Below are 20,894 nucleotides of genomic sequence, written 5' to 3'. Positions count from 1 at the left end.
CAAGAAAATGCAGACAAACCTCTTTAATGCTAACAGGCTCTGCAAAAATGTGTGCTTGGTCTTTCTCCTGTAACTGATCCAGCACAGTCCTCAGAAGGACTGTGAAAGGAGTGAGTTGGCCCTCCATTAATGTCTGCTGAAGCATAATCTGCAACATAACCACAAGAGTCATCAAGAACACAAATATGCAAACAATTAACATTAGCAAATGTTACTGTTACAAAAACATATTGTTCTCATACCTCTTCTTTCTTGAGTTTCTCTCTCTTCCTTATCAGCTCTAGCAGGAGTCTTGCTCGCTCAAGGTCATGTCTCAACCGTTGCCACTCCTTCAGCTGCTCCTTCAATGCTTCAGTTTCCTCTTCTGTCTGTTTCTGTCATTACAATGTTTTCAAATTCAAGCAAACTATGTTATTAAAATGTAAAAGCATGCATGGCCATGTGTAAGTACTGCTTGAAGAAATATATCACCTAAAAATGAATATTTGCTGAAAATTTACTCCCCCTCAGACCATCCAAAATATAGATGACTTGGTTTCTTTATTGGAACAGATTTTGAGAAATTGAGCATTACGTGACTTGCTCACCAGTGAATCCTCTGTAGTGCATGGGTGCCATCAGAATGAGAGCCCAAGTGATGTAACACTAAATGTTTCCAAATTTGTTTAGATGAAGAAGCAAACTCATCTGTCTACTTTGCCTGAGGGTGAGTACATTTTTAGCAAATTTTCATTTTTGTGTGAATTATTCCTTAAGGATATACAGTCAAACCAAAAATTATTCATATATATATATATATATATATATATATATATTTTTTTTTTTTTTACTAGTTGGTGCAAAGTGAGGATAGCAAAATAAAGTAAACTCTGACATATTATACCCAAAAATTCTTCATACAGTGGACTACCAGTAAAACTGATTAAAATTTGGGACCAAAAATTATTCAGACACTTTGACCTGACCATGTTTGGCTTAAGTGTTTTTTCTTTAATTGCTAATGTGACCTTTTTACACCACAGACTGAACAAAAGTAAGCATTGCTTGGTTATTGGTTGAACTAAATTGGCATTATCTAATTGTGTACTTAAATTTAACAGCTGAATAATTTTTGGTTGATTGTAATCCATTACATACCTTTCTATGTAATGGATTACAATCTGATATCATCAAGATGAATTTGTTTATCAAGTTATCTGACATTATCAAGATTCGTTTTGACAGTTTAACTCTGAGTTTTTGTCATATTTTATTACCATTAAACTATAGCAAATAAACTGTGATAATGTGAGAAATGTTGAAGGTGTCTGAATAAATTTTGGTTTGACTGTACTTACCGGCTGTGTGTTTTTCTGGGAATGTAGGCTAGTTTGGAGGCGTCTGTTGAGTGGCACTCCATTTCTTGAAAGTCTTTTAAGCATCCAATAATTCAAGACAAGTTCACCAAATGCCTTCTTTTTCTGTAAAGAAACTTGATTGAGGATCGTGTTTAACCTGTAAGAGAATATGACAGTATACAATGAAATGAAAAGTCTTGATATTTGCACTGAAATGGCACCTCACCACCAGCTTTTGTAAAATCAAAGATTCGAACAAACCTTTCAGGTGAAAAACTGGGTACAGATGCATTTGGAACTGGGCCTACAAATTCCACCTCATTGTTTTTAAGTCTCTTCTGTTTTTTTAATCTTGTCCTGCTGCTCTTTTTGTCCACTGACTGACAAAGTCTGTAATTTGTCTTAGTTTCATTATAAATTGTAAGCGGTCTTTTAATGGAGCCATTTGGGGTGTGGGCCCCACAGTAGGCAGTCTTTTTCACTGAGAAAGTGGGTACACCTGAATCAGTCAACTCTTTAATAGGCTCCATCTTCATAAAGAGACCAGCCTTCTGTGCACAGCTGACATGAAAAGCAGTATAGCAGTTCGCTTTGTGGCACTGGATACAAGCCCCAACACCTTTTTCTTTACAGAGGTAGCAGGTAAGCTTCCATCGAGCTGGCGGAATATTTGAAACACCATCAATAGGCTCAATGAAGACTGTGTTGGAAAACCCAACCTCGGGAACCCATAAAGCACAAACAACATGACCCCACTGGTCATCTTCTGTCTTTTTGACCGCTCCTCCCTTGTTAGGGCAGAGGATGCAGTTAGCGGGTTGTGTTGGGGACTGTAGACAATGTCGGCAAAGCCACTGTCCCTCTGGAATATATGGAACACCATAACAATCCTGATGAACAGCTAGATTGCACATGTCGCAGAACAGAATGGCATTGCTGTCCATGCAATCTCCATCCATGCATATGCAGCAAACAGCATCTTCATCGATTAAGGACTGTAGACTCTGTTGGCCCTGACTCTCTAAAAATGATTCTTTTTCAAAACGGTCAAGAAGGAACTCAAAGGCATTAGGGGAAACTAGCTTAAGACCTTCATTCTTTCTTTTCTCATTAACCAGCTCAAGCCAGGCATAGTCCTCTTCGTCCATATCATATTCCACCTCCTCATTCAGCTCTTCTGAAGTTTTCTCCTCATACTTGTAGTATGTAGAAGGTCTGCGTGGGATTGCTGGGAGATTGTAATCCACTGTGCGGAATTTGGGTTCGGGAAGAGTGCTGCCTTGCACTAAAGCATTTTGTGCGGAGACAGCAGCTCTTTTTCTGCTGGTTGTTTCTGAGGCGTGCAGAACGTACCAAGACCTGCTGGTGTTTTTCAGCATTCTCCTTATTGCTGGTACACTCCATAATTTCCTGTGCAATGGGATCCTCATCCGTGATGATGTAGAGCTGGTCAAAGATGCTGATCCGGTGCAACCGGCCATTAACTTCTAGTTCGACCATCCTCTGGGCCTGGGCGTAAGTCAGCGTCTCACGGTTTGAGGAAAGTTTGATTGGGGAAGGTAGCCGCTGAGGGGAAAATACTTTGTGAGGTGGAGATTTTCTTTTCATTGGGGATCCTTACAAAGCTGAAAAGAGAACAGAACCAGTGTTATTCCTGATACAACAGTGCATCCGAATTAGATGTAGATGCATCCCACAAAAATTAAGTCATGCAGATTTACATGACTGAATCTAAATAATCCATGTCACAGTGGAGGAAGTTATTCAAAAGTACTGTTACCATGGTACAATGATGTATGTTACTTTGGTACTGATGTATACAACGGCACTAACGCCCAGGGTATTTCTACTTCAACTTCAGTTTTACTAAGGTATTATTAGGTTACTACAAGATAGCATTGATTACTATAGCAGTAGACGCATTTTCGGGCATCACAAGCGAGATCAGAGACATTCGGACGTACAATTCAAAACATTTTGGCCATTTTATGTGCATCCCAAACATTCGAATCGAAACATTTTTCAACATCACGGCAGCGTTTGGGGGGTACCCTAAAATACTGTCCATGTAGGCAGTTCGCTATGTTTTGAGACACTATGAAGATGCACATTCAAATCTTATCTCTTTATATTCCCATGCATTATAAAACAGGTGCAAATCGCCCCTGCAAATCGCAAAATGATTATAATCGATCAATTTACCTCTGATCTGCTGAATAAAGAAAGGAGCAGCTTTCTGACGAGGTGGCCTGCAGTTATTCCGTACACAATGTTCTCATCCAAGGACCACCAATTTAAATCTGCATGGATAAATCTGGAATGCTGCAAACGCTTAACCACAGCGGCCGCCAGGACTATAATTATGAACTAATAATCACTACGAAAACGCTTGGTTCGATTGCCATTCAAAAACAGCGTCGTTTCCTTTCCGGCAACGAGCGAGTATACGATTCTTCGCCTGCAACCAACAACAATGCGGATGGTTCACTACGACTAGACGTCCCACCCGCAACGCATGGCGTCATGACGTACCCAGCGCGCTCATAGGGTCACACAGCTAGACTATCCCTGCGTCCCAATGTGCATACTATCCACCCTATCTGCCTATCTAGTATAAAATTACTAATATCACATAGAATTTAGGATGGATAGTATGCACATTGGGACGCAGGTTATATCATTTCATTGTGACCGTGATATTTCCAAAAGGAAAATGTTTTAATGTACCTGATAACAAAATCATGCCAGTATTACAAATAAGTAATATAAATTGTACAAATACAGAACATGAATAGTATAAAATTAAATCACGCATGTTTTGTGAAATAGATTCTTTGGAAAGAAATTTTCATGAGAAGAAAAAAATGTGTTTATATATACATTTTTCTTCTCATGAAATTTTATTTTATACTATTCATGTTCTCTATTTGTACAATTTATATTATTTATTTATAATACTGGCATGATTTTGTTATGCATTTTAATTGTTTCAGCTTAATGATTCTAAGTACAACAATTAAAAAAAAAAAAAATCCACCCTCAATTCAAAATCTCAATTACATTGTTGTATGAACCTCTACGAACACATTTAATTTGCAAACAGCAAATACAAACAGAAAGCAGGTTGAGGACAATAGGCTATATAGTATCTCATAAACGGCGAAAATCCAGAAAAATGCCACGTTTTAAATTGACCTAAAAACACATTTTAACATCAAAGGGCCTGTGTGTTTTGCCCCACCCCTTCTGGTGCCTGACTGCCCCTGAGAGAGACCCTGGGGTCAAGAAACCCCGTGTGTTTTCTTTAGTAAACCCTCGCTATTTGTTATCTGTGGTTTGAGCGTCTATGCATAAGTATGCAAAGTATAGAATCAGTTGCTTCGTAATTTTATTTACATGCTTATGACCTCTTATCGCATATGGGATATAAATTACTGTAGTTTTGTTTTATTAACCCCACCCACTATATCGAAAGCTTCTGTGACGCCATAGAGCTATGTTTCTTCCGTCTGACGCCGTGTGGCGCTACTACAGCGCACTGTTTACGGCACAGGAGACAAAGCAACCAACTCAATTACAACACTGGATCAACCGTGCGCTTTATTTAACCATTTCACAGCCGAAACTCACTTAAGTAAACCTCAGGACACAAAGGTAAGCTATACTTATGTCTTTACTCGAGTGTTTACATTGTCTCGGGAAGACGCATGCATGATTTTGGTTTAGATCCAGTGACCCGGCTAGTTCGACGAGCTTCCCTGTTTTGCGCGACCAGGATCCGGTTCTGCCTCATCAGGTTATGTCCTGTGTGGCCTAACGTAACTACACAATTGAGTTGTCACTAAGTCAAATACGCTCTTTTCTACGTGATTAAACGATTCCACGTAGGCATTTTAAATCCCCAAGCAGTCGTATTTACAAATTAAATAATAAGAAAACACACACAAGTAACTAGAGTTTCATGTCCATATGGCAGGAGAGAAGCGTGAAGTGTTTTCCTGTTGTTTTGTCTGCGAGCTAATGCACTAGCCGCTAGCATGTGTCGCTCTAGCTAGCGCCTACATCTCGTGAGGTCGCAAGAGCGTGTGTTGAGACATGTACCTCAAGCAGCACCCCAACTTCCTTACTAGAAACACCTCAGATAAATTGTACATAATTTTATTCTAACTACATGGAACATACAACAGCATACGGTCATAGTTATCATAGTAGGTTGCTCAATGTATATTTTTGATTTTCTTTTTAATTTATGCCTTTATATCGTGACAACTGACAGAAAATGTAAACGTTATTTAATATAACGTTACTCTTTACACCAAATAAAACAAATTCCACTGAAATATTTTAGCATAGTTTGACACCTATAATGTATATTTTGTTTTTGCTATTAATTGCTGTAATAGGCCAGATTGTCCTTGATGACAACAACTGACGTTTTGTTTATCATTATCGCTATGTTCCGTTATGAACAGGTGAAAACCAGGAAAGGGCTGTATGATTTTGTTAAATATGGAGGTATTTCGGGGGGGAAAACACCAAGGATTCAAATAATAATATTTTATATAGAGGAAAATATACCTATTGGGTCAATAAACACTGTTGCAATTCAAGAAATTAAGTATGTGTGGATATCACAGTATAGCTTTCTAATATCTCTGTGTAGTTACAGGTCCAGATTAAAGATGTCACTCAGAATATTTATACATATACAGCACTTTTGCAGGCACAACGCATTCGGAAGGCTTCAAAGTGAACAAAATCATTACTGATCTGTAAGCATCCATAGCAGTCTTATGCAGGTTATATAATTATTTCAATGTTGGACAGGTTTCCCGTTCATTTTAAAGTATTATTATCATGTTCACATGAATGAATGGGTTGTATTATCATAATATTCATGTTTGATTGATCATAGCTACTGATCCCAAATGTATATGCACCAATAGTAATACCGGCCCTAAATAAGATAATTATTTTTTATGTTATGCTGATAACTGACTAACTGTCTGTTTTGGCTGTAAAGCCTATATGGTTATTTTCACTGGAGATACTTACCAAGCTGAAAAGAGAGAACAGAACCAGTGTTATTCCTAATACAATAATAATAATAATATAATTTTCCAATATCTAACCAGTGAAATATCCAGCAATTTGTTGCTAACAAAAAAATTGTGGCCAACAAAAAGTTGTTCTGGTTTACATTTTGATAGTTCTCCATGGAACACCTTTTTGATGACCGTTTGACAGTGATTGGTATAAATATGTGACAGCAAGGCTTAGCAGAGAGTGAGTTCCACACAACCAGTCAGTGAGTTTCACAAACCTTAAATACACAAAACTACTTCTCAAGACATCTCTGAAAGTAATGATGACTTGCAGTTCAGGTCAGAGATATCATTCATTTAAATCGTCAGACTGATTCAAACAGATAAAATACAATAATAATTTCATTACTAATAACTAACAATAATGTGTTTAAAATAATGTCTTGTAAAAAGATCTTGTACTGCTCTGAGTTATGTTTAATACATTTTTTGTCAATGTGTATATAACATTTTTAATCACGCATCCAATTGCTATGAACTTTCTGAGTCCTTTAAACTGTCAATTGTATTTTTAATTATTTTATTGTTATTCTATCTCCCATCTAATTATTCAGGTTCTACAAATGAACACAAGCGATTTACACTATCCTAAATGGAGGTCAACATATCTGTTGCATCTGGGCCCAGATATAACATGTTAAAGTAAACATCTGGATGGAAGAAAGAGCCACACCCATGACACTTGAACACTTAAAAAGCTGCTTTGAATAGAGAAGGTTTTCTTTCCCTGCAGAAATTCTTTCTGCGATAATGGACGGAGAGGACGGCCTCTCACAGAAGACTGAGGATATAAGCCACGAGCATAATGGCTCCAAAGATAACAAGAGAATAGAGGCCAAAGGAACCTGTTTAAAAATAGAAGGGAAAGATGGTTATGTGTTTAAATCATACAGAATTACTCCTCAAGAGGTATTTGAAGAAGAACCCCACACTTGTCCCTCTGAGACACTGGCAAAAGATTCCTCTTTGGTGTCTTTGTCATTTGAGGGCACAGAGGAAGATGGATCTTCTGAGGTCGATGGGCTTTCAACAGAGGATTCAACAGCAGAAAGTTGTGAAAAGCATGACTCTCAAACATCTCCAACTATTTCAAATAAGAGCCAGAACATTGAAATAAATAATTCAGAAATTGAAACAAGTGTATGTATCAAAGCAGAACCAAATGAAACGGGTGAAATCGCTCAGGATGATGAAAAGTTATCATTTGATGGGGCCATTGGCCCCTTTGCCACCAGAGGTTATGATGATGATGATTATGGTAGCTTGTTCAGTGGGTACTCAAGTACTCTGTATGATGTTGCAATGGATGCTGTCACACAAAGCCTTCTATCATCCATAAGAAGTCCCCTTAACCCTAGAAAAAAATCCCCTGCTTGGAACCATTTTTTCATATCACCACGTGATAGTACCAAAGCAATCTGTATGTACTGTATGAAAGAGTTCAGCCGGGGTAAAAATGAGAAAGATCTCAGTACTAGTTGTTTAATGAGGCATGTGCGAAGGGCTCACCCCACTGTTCTTCTGCAAGACAGTGACTCATTAAATAATTTGTCCAATAACTCATCTTTAATACCTCCCAATATATCACCAAACAATGGAGACTTGTCTGTAAGCATCAAACCCCCTACAGACAACCATACTCCACTGTCCTCCATTCTATCTGAGGCCACAGACATAGTGTCCAAAGACTCTTTACAAAAGGTCAAACCAAAAGCAGAAAAGAGCGTCAAGAGTGACTCTAGTGTGGTTCCATCCCCACATTCCTTAAACAACCATAATGATGATGCCACAGACTTGGGAAGTGAATGCCCTGGATCAGCCCCTAAGAGCTCAAGTTCCCGGCGGCGCTCGGCAGTGTGGAAACACTTTTATTTATCCCCTGCTGACAGCTCGAAAGCAGTGTGTATTCACTGCATGAATGAATTCAGTCGTGGCAAAAATGGGAAAGACTTGGGGACGAGCTGCCTTATTCGCCACATGTGGCGGGCCCATCGAGACATAGTCATTGAAGAAAATGGGCAGGGCTCAAGCATTCCTCCGCCTTACACCACTCCACCAACATTGCTCTCACGTACACAAGACTCCACAGAGGTCAAAAAGGAATTCCTCTGTACCTCACATCGCTCTGATGCCATATCAGACGAAGTGCCCAATGATGACAGTGAGCACATGATTCTTGAGGATGAGGCAAATGATGCTACATATCAGTCTGGACAAGAGTCCTCAATTGATGCATCTTTTAGATTGAAAGGGGAAAATATACCTCCGTCATCCTCGCCAGAGGAACACAGTGAGGGGCACAGCATATCCCAAGATCAGAGCTCAGTTTTTCAACAAAACAAAAAAATAATGAAACGGGTGAAATCAGAAGTATGGCATCATTTCATTGTCTCTCCTGTTGACCAACTCAAAGCTTTGTGTCGGTATTGTCCCTGTGTTATAAGCCGTGGTAAACGAGGGGACTTTGGCACAAGCTGTTTAATGAGACATTTGATGCGACGGCATCCTGATGTTCTCAAAACCCAAAAAAGCACAAATGACAAAGTTTCCTCACCTCAGTCTCCCCGTTGTACTCCTGCTGCAGAGGACGACATGACAACAAATGCAACGGACAGCCCTGCTGCTGAGAACAAACACCACACCCTACCTGTTTTCAGCAAAAAGACTTCAAAGCTATGGAATCACTTTTCTATTTCCTCTGCGGACCCAACAAAGGTGGTCTGTTTGCACTGTAGCCGCACAATTAGCAGAGGCAAAAAGACAACCAATTTAGGCACTAGTTGCTTATTTAGGCACATGCAAAGATTTCATGGGCATGTGCTTGAAAATAATAGTAATATCTCAGGTGATGTGTCATCTGCTGAAATTCAAGTTAAGCAGGAGCTCATGGACATTTCTACTTATGAGGAGAATGCAGAGAAGTTCAGTGAATGCCACCCTGCTGCCAAAAAAATCACCAAACTCATTGCTGAAATGCTTGCACTGGATCTTCAGCCATCAACTGTAGTGGAAAATGTTGGCCTGAACCGACTACTGGAATACCTCCAGCCACAGTATTCTCTACCTTCCTCATCCTACTTTACCAGCACTGCAATCCCAGAAATGTATGGAAGCGTGAAAGAAGTAGTTCTGACCCACCTCAAGGAGGCCGAAGGTGGAATCATTCATTTCACGACAAGTGTTTGGGTAAGCAGCCAAACTCAAGAGTACTTGATTCTTACAGCCCACTGGGTAACATTTGAGTCTCAAGTTCTGCCTCAGGGGCAAGATTTCCACTGCTCAGCCCTCCTAGGTGTTTCTTCAATTGACTGTGACTACAATGTGCTGAACATACAGAAGCAGCTTGAATATCTTTGGGACACCTGGATTGGTTCCTCAGGCCTTAAAATTGGATTTACTGTAACAGATAATCAAACTATTGGAAGCATACTAGAGAGCAGTGATCACACCACCATGCAGTGTTTTGTTCATAGCATAGACCTCATTGTTAATGAAGCCATAAAAAGCCAGAGGATGGTTCAGAACTTGCTTAGTATTGCTCGGAAAATCTGTGAGAGAGTGCATCGTTCTGCTAAAGCAAAGGAGAAGTTGGCAGAGCTTCAAAAAACTTATCAGTTACCTGAAAACCAGCTGGTTCAGGATGTTCCCTCTAAGTGGAAAACATCATATTTTATGCTTGAGCGATTAGTAGAGCAAAAGAAAGCCATTGATGAGATGTCAATAGAGTGCAATTTCAGGGAACTGATAAGCTGTGACCAGTGGGAAGTCATGCAGTCAGTCTGCAATGCTCTTAAGCCTTTCGAGGTAGCCTGCAGGGAGATGAGCAATCGCACAGCAACACTAGGTCAAGTCATTCCACTCATTCACATACTCAACCGAAAAATAGATATGCTTTTTGATGAGACCATGGGTATTGACAATATGCTCAAGTCTTTAAAGGAAGCAATGGTGACTAAAATGTCCCCTACACTTCATGACCCCAGATACATATGGGCAACCATGTTGGACCCGAGGTATAAGACCTCCCTTTTTACTGAGGAAGAAGCAGAGCAGTGTAAACATGACCTCATACAAGAGCTTGAGGTGTCTGCATCTAACTCTGTGGAGACTAAACCACCACTGTCAAACGGATGCAGTGAAATACCAGCTCCATCAAACAGCTTGGCCTCAAACAAAGAAAACCTCTGGGCTCTTATGGATGACATTAGACAGAAAATCAAGCAGGAGGAGAGACCAAAATCATTGGAGCTTGCAGTGCTGGAGTATTTGGAGGAAGACATTCTTGACCAGAGTTGTGATCCTCTGGATTATTGGAACCTAAAGAAGTTACTGTGGCCTGAACTTGCCAAAGTAGCTGTACGCTATGTGGGTTGTCCACCCAGCATTGTACCAGCAGACACACTTTTTAGCACATCAAGTGTCAACTGTGCCCTGAATCAGTCCCGGCCATCGCTAGAAAATCTTGAAGGACTTCTTTTTTTAAAGGTCAACCTTCCTTTGATATATTTTCAGTACTGATGATTGCGTATTTATATTTGCAAGGCTGTTTCTTAGATTCTGATGAACCTCAACCTAGGACCACTCAAGTAACTTTTCTGAGAAGGCCTAACTAAACAATTTTACTGAGGTTCATATTCTTCAATACACAGAGCATTTGGATGATATTTAATTGAATAAAAGATTGCTTGAGTACTACTGTTAAGTACACTTGATAACTGGAGTCTTATTCCTGGTGAAAAGTGTTTTCAGGGAGGGAGGGTTAGCTATAGGGGTAGTTATTGTTTGTTGCTGTACTTTGATTCCTTTTATAAAATTTATTTTATCTTTGTCTTCTCTCTCCTTGTGCCTTATACAAACTACTTCAGGTCAACATGCTGTAAATATTAACTGATGTGCAAAGCAAGTCATAGTCTTCTGATTTAAATGATTTTATAAAATTGACTACATGCTGAATACTGTTTTTATATAAATACATGGCCCAAAATAAATGCTGTGACTGAGAGATGTTTTAAATGTATTTTATTTAATTCTGTGATTTTTGTGGTTCATGGTACTGTTAGAATTAGGGTTATTTTTTATTTTGCTGATGATTGTTTTGTTTGTATCTGTTAAAATGTACATAATGCTGTACTTTCAGGTTAAAATCTTTTTTTGAAAATTTGTCAAGCACAAATGTATTTTTTTTTCTTTTTTCTAAAGGGTTAAATTATGGGACATTAAGGAAATGTACTGTACATTTTATAAATTTCGAAAATATAATTTGACAGAGGAATAATTGAGACTGGAACAATTAGGTTTTTTTTCTTCTTTTTATGTGCTAATTTGTAAATAAAACTTTACACTTTGAAACCATGTTGCTTTTAAATCTAATGTTTCAGGTCTTGGTTTTGTGAATGTCTTTAATTATTGTCACCTTATGCATTGTATATTTTCCAAATCTGGATTGTTTTGCTAAATCTATTCCAAACTGAGAAAATGTGGGAAATGAGGTTTTGGTATTAATACGGCTAGTTGTATACAGAGGACATAGTTATACAAGGACTGTATTTGATGCTTTGCTGAACTTTAGTGTACTGATTGCAATTCTGGGAAGAAAAAAAAGGATGTAATGGATAGGCCATCTGTCCAGGGTGTTCCTCTGCCTTCAGCCAAAGATGTTTTAGATGACCCTACATAGCACAAGCTGTTTGGAAAAATGGTTGGATTGAGTTTTTTATACATACAATTGAAGGGATGGTATAATCTTTGACATAACCCTTATTTGATTCCGCAATTGTATGACTTAAATTTTTCTGTGGAACAACATAATTTTTGTCCATTCAATGGAAGTCAAAGCTCAACAAAACAGTTTGGTTACCAGCTTAAAAATATTTTGTTTTGTATTCTGCAAAAGAAAGTCATACAGGTTTGGAACGATATAAATGATGACTTGAAAGTCTGAAACCACTGTTATCACTCATGCAAAGCATACATAATAATAGCATGTTTACATTGTTTACAAAAGGAAGCAGCAAGGAAATGACCATGCTATTCAAACACCTTAACTCAGGACGTCTCCCCTCTCAATAAAACAAGACCATCAAAAGAATTCAGAGAACCACCTCTGTAAACATTAATTTGTCTCTGTCTTTGCATATGGAATATTTTATTCAACTATTATTGTAACAATTTCAGTTCAGGCTTTCACTATCTGGGTTCATTATTTGAGTGTCTTTTCTAGCAGCACTAGCTTGTTGTTTAGCTTGATTTTGATAGGTGGAAATTGCAACATCTCATATATGAGGTTTTGGTATCCTGAGAAGAAGACCAAAGGTTTGTGAGAGTCTTTGAGCAGCAATATCTTAGTTGCATTTGCTTCCATTAACAGGTGTGAATATGTTTTCATAACTGCATCTTCAGGGGTCAAATTCTCCTTCTTGTCATATCTAGGAAATTAAAGAAAAACATTCAGACAAATCACCAATATTGCACATGTATAGCTTTGTCTTTGATACTTGATTGGTCACAGACCTCCAGTTACTATTTAGCTCCAGAAAACGTGAGACTCCCGTCTGTGCAGCAAGTACGTCGATGTGTAATGACACATCTGTGCGAGAAGTATGCAACTTAATCAGATTGCTTTCATTTTTCAATAATTCAATACTAAACAAGCGATTAAAATCAATATACCTGCTGTTACTGGAATTATTCTATGTAGCTCCTGCATTGCTTTCCCTCCTGGGTAGTTGTGATGGGAAATGTAAAGAGAAATACTTGTGTATACTCCATTAAGCATCAAATGCCCTACCATAGCTATGGAGCCAATTTTATACATCCATGACTTGTGGTAATTCTTCAAACTGTAACAAAACAGAAGAAAAGTAAAACAATCCAAAAATATCTGTTAACATGAAATAGTGTAGGGATGAAAAATTAACAAAGACATTGTTTTCCTGTTAAAACCACCTGTCACATACCAAAACAGAGGGTACAGTATGCAAATTTGAACATTTAGTACAGCTTTAATTTGCTGATTGGTCTGTTTAAATGTATACGATTAGGTTTTAGCCACATGGACAAGGAAGGAAAAAATAAGACTGCAACTAAAGCTTTGGTCTCTTTTCGGTATTCTCTGCTCTTGGATATATCCTCTTCCACTCCCGGAGTTCTGCCTTCCCGAGCAACCGTTTTAAGGCCACGGACCAGACTTAAATCATCTCTCTTGTCTTTTAAAATTACTTTCTTTCTCTATTATTTTTTTTTTTCCATAAATCTTTTAAACATTTAAGTGCTATGTTCTGCAATACAACATTCTAGCTATTCTTTACCACATATTTAGCTTTTCTATGAAAAATTTCCTTGTATTATTAATAGGGTGGTAATATATGAGAAATGCATAGTTTTATAGCATTAATGTTTATCGAGTCATTTGGCAATCCTACACATAACATAAAATAATTTAATGAAGCAATAAACCATGAAAAGTACAGACAACTAAACATCATGTATTCATCCTCATTATTCCAAAACTGACTTTCTTCTGCAGAACACAAAACAAGATTTAATATTTTTAATTATTTCAAGTAATTTTTGTATTTATTTATTTTATGTATTTATTTTTTTTAGATAGCTACCTATTCGAATGAGTCCACCTCAGAGCCATATACAGATATATTAATGTGTCTTGTGTTAACACGCCCCATGGAACAGAGGGGTAGGGTGAGCAGTAGCTCATTATCATTTAAAGAGACATGCACCGAAATACGTCGCTGTGAACAGAGCTGTTTTTGACAAGGTAAAAAGGGTGTTGTTTTACACAACGATCGAGGAATTTTAACCAAAGTATGTTACAGACATTTCATGAAGACCCTAAAGTATCATACCAGCTTGTGGAAAATGGGCATTCTATGTCCTCTTCAAACTAAATTTTGTAGTCAACTAGTCTAAAAATATAAAGCCCTTAAGGAAAAACATCATATACAGTGTGTGCAGAATTATTAGGCAAGTTGATATTCTGGTCATATTTTTTTTTCCAAGAACATTTTACCAATTCCAAACCACATCAATCTTAGTAACTACTATCAATTTTGTATTTAATCATTTATAAGTGATATATAATTGCCCATGAAGGCTGAAAGTTAAAAACTCCTTATTTCAGGTGTGCAGAATTATTAGGCAGGTTTTCTTTTACAGATAAAATGAGCCAAAAATGAGATTGAACTCAAGAATAAAAGTAAAACAATTATTAAATGCCCATAAGAAGGATGCAATACTAATGCAATAATAGAATTAGCAAAGTTAAGGCATGACCATTGGGCAGCGAAATGCTCATTGGGTCAGCAAGGTCAGAAAAAACAGGTGGAGAGGAAAAGACACGTTAACTGCAAAAGAATTAAGAATTAGGTGAGAAACCATCAGGAACCATTTAGTCTCCAGCACCACCATTTTCCAGAACTGCAACCTTCCTGGAGTCTCCAGAATTACAAGGTATCAGGTTCTCAGAGACTTTGCTTGGGTAAAAAATTCTTTAAAATGGCCCTCACTTAATAAGAATAACATGCTGAAGTGTTGTGAAATACATGAAGACTGATTTTTTTTATAGGCTTTATGGACAGATAAGTTAAGAGTGACTCTTGAAGGACCAGCATCACATCCTCTTGTACCGCTGTTTGAAGAATTTATCTTCCAGAATCTGGCAGTAAGTTTTGGGAGCTCATTTTAGATAATCTCCTATCCTGAAAAGTCTGTCTTGCAGGATTGATTAAAAATGAGCTCCTAAAACTTACTGCCAGATTCTGGAAGATAAATTTTTCAAACTGTGGCACAAGAGGATGTGATGCTGGTCCTTCAAGAGTCACTCTTAACTTATCTGTCCATAAAGCCTATAAAAAAAATCAGTCTTCATGTATTTCACAACACTTCAGCATGTTATTCTTATTAAGTGAGAGTCATTTAAAATATTTTTTCACCCACTTCTGGAAACTCCAGGAAGGTTGCAGTTCTGTAAAATGATGGTGCTGGAGACTAAATGGTTCCTGATGGTTTCTCACCTAATTCTTGACATTAATTCCTAATTCTTTTGCAGTTAACGTGTCTTTTCTTCTCCACCTGTTTTTTCTGACCTTGCTGACCCAATGAGCATTTCGCTGCCCAATGGTCATGCCTTAACTTTGCTAATTCTATTATTGCATTAGTATTGCATCCTTCTTATGGGCATTTAATGATTGTTTTACTTTTATTCTTGAGTTCAATCTCATTTTTGGCTCATTTTATCTGTAAAAGAAAACCTGCCTAATAATTCTGCACACCTGAAATAAGGAGTTTTTAACTTTCAGCCTTCATGGGCAATTATATATCACTTATAAATGATTAAATACAAAATTGATAGTAGTTACTAAGATTGATGTGGTTTGGAATTGGTAAAATGTTCTTGGAAAAAAAATATGACCAGAATATCAACTTGCCTAATAATTCTGCACACACTGTATGAACAACTCATTTTGCGAGACATTGTATTATTCTGATAGACCAATCTGATACTAAAGTGTATGGCAATAATCTAAATAAGGAGTGCAGGACCAATAAGAGCAAAATGAATCGCCTTATCTATAATATCAAGTAAAAGTTAGCCAGCATAACTAGGAGTAAACTGCCCATCATTTACTGAAATTTACTGAAAGACTGACCAATACTTTATGTCCATACAAAACGAGGTTCATGTATTTCCGAAATTAGGGTCATGTATTTCAGATTCTTTTACTTTAAAAATGTTACAAACCATGCAATGTTTAAAAAAATATATAATAACGTATGCAGGATTTCTCCAAACATTTAATCCGTTCAAACCCGCACCTGCAAACTGATGTTCATTTTCCTCCACTTTTGAGTGCAATGGGTATATTTAAAATTCCAATCAACAACTGATGCATAGAATTAAGTCCCCACCCAAAAGTATTTCTTTTTCAATAATCTGTTACACTCAGATGTACATCACAATATAAAAACAAAAGCTCTATCACTACTTCCATTTTATTGTGACTTCAATTCAATTTTAAATCAATATTTTTAATTAAGTTTAATAATGTTTTATGCTAGTTTAATAATGTTCTATTTAAAAAAACTATTAAAATATTAAGACAGAATAATAGTTAAGAATGATACATTAAAACAGCATGTAGCCTTCAAATATATGTTTCTATTAAGTTAAAAGGTCAAGTGAAATGTTAGTAATAAAATGAAGAACAAAGAAACCCATTATACAGAACAAGTAGCAAGTCAAGTCTATCAGTCTGCATTTACACTCCAAGATCTATTTTCACATCAGATTTGTTTATCCCATTTGTTGCTATGGTACTAACACAGTAAAAACACTATGTAATAAGTGATTTGTTAAGTGGTGTACACTGTGTCATTGATTATAATGAGAGTTTTGGTGAAAATTGCAGAAATCGTATTACTGATAGACTTGCGCTGGTCCTGTGATTATAAAGAGAATGAACTTTGATTGCTTTCTATATATAAAATAATCACAATATATTTAACAGATGATTTTCATGCAGCTTACAGGAACTGTGTGTATTTGAAAATTTTGTCACTGGCTGGATTCACTAATGCATAAAAGCAGTAAACCACCCTGAGTACATCTCTGGAAATATTATTGAAAAAATAAAAACAATGCAGTTCATGACCCCTGTAATCTTTTTTTTATTATTTTTTTTTTAATCAAAAAATAAACTAAATGTCCAGTGTTCTTACATTTTCAGCTGACAGGACATCTTCATGTCAAGTATGAGGCTTTCCAGGCAAGTTTTGGTTTGTGATCATGTCCCTCCCTCATCTATTTAAAAATCATATGTATTTTGTCCTTATTCATGTTGTGCATGGCTTGCTACTTAGGGACATAATACTGTTGTAGCTGTACCTTTCTTTTTACATTTATTTCCTTTTGCTCTCATGTCACTTAGGCCAAGTAGGCTATAAAATGCTAACAACTAGTTACTTAAGTTTAACTTTAGCAAACTCTCATTCAGTCTGGACCTATTCAGGTGCACCCATATTTTTATTTTACAATCAAAATTTTCAAATGGATAAAATAAAATCTTATCATACATTTATCTCATTCACTATTTTGTTTCACTCTGAAATACACCACATTTTGGAAGTAGTGTTAAAATGGGTTTCATGCAAGAAAATTCAGTATAACTATCAAATAATTACTATCAAAATATGTTCAACTTACATAAAGGAACAGCCGCAGGCAGCAATCATGTTTAACACAGGGAAGGTGTAGATGATGAAACGGAGCTCCTTGTGGGGCAGAAAGGAGTACAGCAGAATGAAGCCTACAGTTACGATGAGCGGTTTTCTTGTTCGTCTATCCAACAGGCCGAGTGGAATAAATAGTACTGTGCTGCCAAGAGCTCGAGGGAGAGCAGAGTAGAAGTACCACAGAAAAGGGGAAGTCTGAGGCACGAAAGAAGTCAAGGAAAGATAATATTTTGACAGGAGACAGAATCATGCAAGAATGCATTTTTATGATAACAGTAATGCATTACCATTGTTTTTAAAGGTTTACTTGGCCCAAAGTTTAAAAAAAAAAAAAAAAAATAACCTGTCCTTATTTACTCAATCTCATGTTGCTTAAAATCTGTAGCTCTCTTTCTTCTTTGGAACACAACAGTTTACTGGTCACTTTTACTCATGTGATCATTGTTTTAAGCATCAAAAAGAATGCAGAAGCAGAATAGAAGTTTTTCTTCCACATTCAGCTGTTAAAGCCTTAGCTATTAGCTTGAGAGCCACTGAGCCCAAAACACTGAGTAATAGTTTACAATGCACAAAACAAAACCTTTTATTGCAAGAAAGTTGCTCAAGACAAGAAAATGGCATTTGTGTTTATATGCACTGTTAACCGTTTTATTAACTAGCATGTAAATGCAATAAGCAGCTTTCTCCACCCTTTCCATTACTTATGTTATCCCACACAAATACACAATCCTCACAAACCTGTTAGTCCTATGGACTAGTAGTCCTTTTGACTACTTTTACAACCAGTTCCTCCTTTTGTGCTCCACAGACGTCATAAGGGCTTGGATTGTCATGAGAGACATTTACAGAATATTTTATATTGACTAAACTATAAGCATTTTAAAAGAATTTTGCAAAAGGATATTCCCCAGTTGGAGCTTTTATTCAAGACAGTGTTGTACCATAGTACCTGACCCTCAGGCCAGAGCAGCTTATTCCAGAAAACTGTGTCAACCATGACAGTGAGACCTACAAAAGACAGCAAACACACTTCAGTCTGTGAAGGTCTTTGTCTGTGCATGATGAGAAGCAAAACATATGAACTAATGGAAACGTCTACATTTAGCTTTAGACAATTACGGTATATGCTAACAAAATACTAAGATAAAATACAGAAAACAAGCACTTGTGCATCACTGACCCAAAGATAAAACACCTGCAGGTATGGCGTGGTAAAGCAACTGTAGAAAATGGAGTTTCCTGCTCAGGAGTGACATCAACAACATCAGGCCAAAGAAGAGACACAATTCAGAGCGAAACACAATAATGGCCAAAGCAGAGAGCCAAATGAAGGCACCGTGTCTCTGGCCCAACCAAGATGTGAATGCCAGCAAAACTATTCAATAAAACACAATTTGGAAAAACTGTTTAATGCTAAAATTTAAGTTTGACAAAATAATGTATTACTAGAACAGGATGCCATTACACACTGACATTTTCATAAATATGATTCTTAAAGCAAGTCACGTTACTTTAGCTTAGTTTTCTAAGCCAAAATAACAAAACGGCTGATTTATTGCTCCAAAATACTGGTCAAACTCGAGATAAGAAATGTCAGTGTATACTTTGTACTTTATATAGTCTGTACCTAAAGGCAAAGCAAACACATTTGGGAGGGTTCTGGTACTGTAAAACATCAGATGGAACTGTGTGATGCAGATAAAGCAAAACAGACTGGCCACCATTGACCCAAACTGCCTCCGGACCTCTCTTTGCATCTGCCATAGTGACAGAATCACACATAGTCCAAGAACTCCTCTCACTGTGGAACAAAAAAGAACATAAAGCAGATGAAACTGAAACAAATAAAATTAGTTTAATGTAGGCCTAAAGTTACAGGTTGTGATCTCAGACATACCGAGGATCTGAGTGTAAAACTTTGGTGTTTGAAAGAGGGCAAGCACACAAGTCATTGGTGCACTGAGTGCTGATATGAACAGGGGTCCAAGAAATGTACGTGGAACCACACCAGGAAACTCATGATGGTCATACTTGAGAAACAGTAATAACAAGGAGTTAAGTCTTCATGTAAATCTAGTCGTTTCAATGCTATACAACACTAAAGCACCATAGCACTACAACAGAGTGCTGCAGCAGTTTTTAATTCACCATGGGTCTCTTTTCCGGGTTTTGACGTCACAGCTGCAGCACTCTTAGCAAATTTAATCAAAGATCACAAGCTTAGGTTTAACGCAATAAAACACATGATTAACAAAGAGAACACGTTATAATTTAAATAATTAAATGCGCAGTTTTAAGGTTAAACACGATTTAAAAATAATAATAAGCGTTTTTGAGATATGAGCGCTTACCTTTTCAAAATCAAATCTGTGATACAGAACATCATGAATTGCTTGTAAGTTAAAACTTTCCTCAACTTTGGTGTAAGGACAGATAAACAAATGTATAAATACGATACAGATGATACAAACTAAGAGAGGACGCTCATTTGCAGCTTCCTTTCGAGCCATCATAGCGCGCTGTACTAATAGTGCTGCCACAGCGCATGCGCAAAAGTCCAAGCTAAAGAAAGAAATGGGTAGAATGGAAATTGACAGAAGCTCAACCAAGACATGGGCGGTGCTTGGCGCCACGAAAGTGTTCGGTGATTTATCCGGTATGGTGTGCCTAAATACTTATGGTGTAATACTTTTTCGAGGAATCATCTCAAGACACTCTTAACAAATCTAAATTGCATCTAAGCGTCAAAACTCTATTTAAATTTCAGAATTTCAGTTTAAATATTATTTTGATGCATTACATTTATTATTCAATTTAATTGGATTAAAAAAAAAAAACGACTCCCATTCTCGGGACTATTATGAATGGATGATTGTGATATGGTGATGGGTGATTCTGTTCATGTGCCTAGCCTGTCCACCTTATTTTGCAACGCAGAAGTACGCTATTTTCTGTGAATGTGCGAAACGTATTAGACGGCACAGCCAGAATGCGTTTATGATTATGAAAATAAATTCAAGTAACATGATAACAAAATACCAGTTTGCAGTATAAAACTGCAGAACGGACTGTTTTTTGTACACCAGTTTGTTTTTTGCCTCGCACATTAAAGGTAAAAGTGTCCCGGCCGCTGTTGCGATAAAAAAAAATAAAAAAAAATAAAAGGTGTATGCGCACAAAATGCAGCCACTACTGTAATGAAGGC

At 37.2% G+C, this 20,894-nt stretch overlaps 3 protein-coding genes across 3 annotated transcripts in view; 1 reads left to right on the top strand and 2 right to left on the bottom strand.

Moving 5' to 3' along the window:
- Window positions 1-3,909, bottom strand: part of brd1a (bromodomain containing 1a) — a 35,110-nt gene extending 31,201 nt beyond the window's left edge. Inside the window, 6 exon segments of the mRNA XM_058773311.1 lie at window positions 20-148; window positions 243-374; window positions 1,338-1,494; window positions 1,599-2,648; window positions 2,650-2,962; window positions 3,540-3,909. Of these exon segments, the coding sequence (XP_058629294.1) occupies window positions 20-148; window positions 243-374; window positions 1,338-1,494; window positions 1,599-2,648; window positions 2,650-2,945 (1,764 nt within the window). The 5' untranslated portion in view covers window positions 2,946-2,962; window positions 3,540-3,909.
- A 622-nt stretch (window positions 3,910-4,531) lies between these two features.
- Window positions 4,532-10,967, top strand: zbed4 (zinc finger, BED-type containing 4). The gene is made up of 2 exons (XM_058773301.1): window positions 4,532-4,991; window positions 6,997-10,967. Exon 2 carries the CDS (start codon window positions 7,193-7,195, stop codon window positions 10,958-10,960), a length of 3,768 nt encoding a protein of 1,255 aa, XP_058629284.1. The 5' UTR covers window positions 4,532-4,991; window positions 6,997-7,192; the 3' UTR covers window positions 10,961-10,967.
- Window positions 10,968-12,634: 1,667 nt separating this feature from the next.
- Window positions 12,635-20,244, bottom strand: alg12 (ALG12 alpha-1,6-mannosyltransferase). The gene is made up of 9 exons (XM_058773302.1): window positions 20,041-20,244; window positions 19,587-19,719; window positions 19,317-19,490; window positions 18,870-19,064; window positions 18,594-18,697; window positions 17,661-17,884; window positions 13,112-13,281; window positions 12,953-13,028; window positions 12,635-12,867 (listed from the first exon to the last, which is right to left on the bottom strand). The coding sequence occupies exons 1-9, from the start codon at window positions 20,200-20,202 to the stop codon at window positions 12,642-12,644; spliced, it is 1,464 nt and encodes a 487-aa protein (XP_058629285.1). The 5' UTR covers window positions 20,203-20,244; the 3' UTR covers window positions 12,635-12,641.
- Between the last annotated feature and the right edge of the window lie 650 nt (window positions 20,245-20,894).

Source organism: Onychostoma macrolepis, chromosome 04 (assembly GCF_012432095.1).
Source record: "Onychostoma macrolepis isolate SWU-2019 chromosome 04, ASM1243209v1, whole genome shotgun sequence".
Classification (NCBI taxonomy): Eukaryota; Metazoa; Chordata; class Actinopteri; order Cypriniformes; family Cyprinidae; genus Onychostoma; species Onychostoma macrolepis.
Note: the sequence above shows the minus strand (reverse complement) of the source record. Positions and strands in the feature narration are given on the sequence as shown.

Coding starts and splice junctions, on each gene's coding strand:
- zbed4 (XM_058773301.1), top strand. CDS start 7,193: ATGGACGGAGAGGACGGCCTCTCACAGAAGACTGAGGATATAAGCCAC.
- alg12 (XM_058773302.1), bottom strand. CDS start 20,202: ATGATGGCTCGAAAGGAAGCTGCAAATGAGCGTCCTCTCTTAGTTTGT. Junction 17,885..18,593: donor ATAAAAGCTCCAACTGGGGA/ATATCCTTTTGC, acceptor TTCGTGCCTCAG/ACTTCCCCTTTTCTGTGGTA. Junction 12,868..12,952: donor GAGCTAAATAGTAACTGGAG/GTCTGTGACCAA, acceptor TTAATTTCCTAG/ATATGACAAGAAGGAGAATT.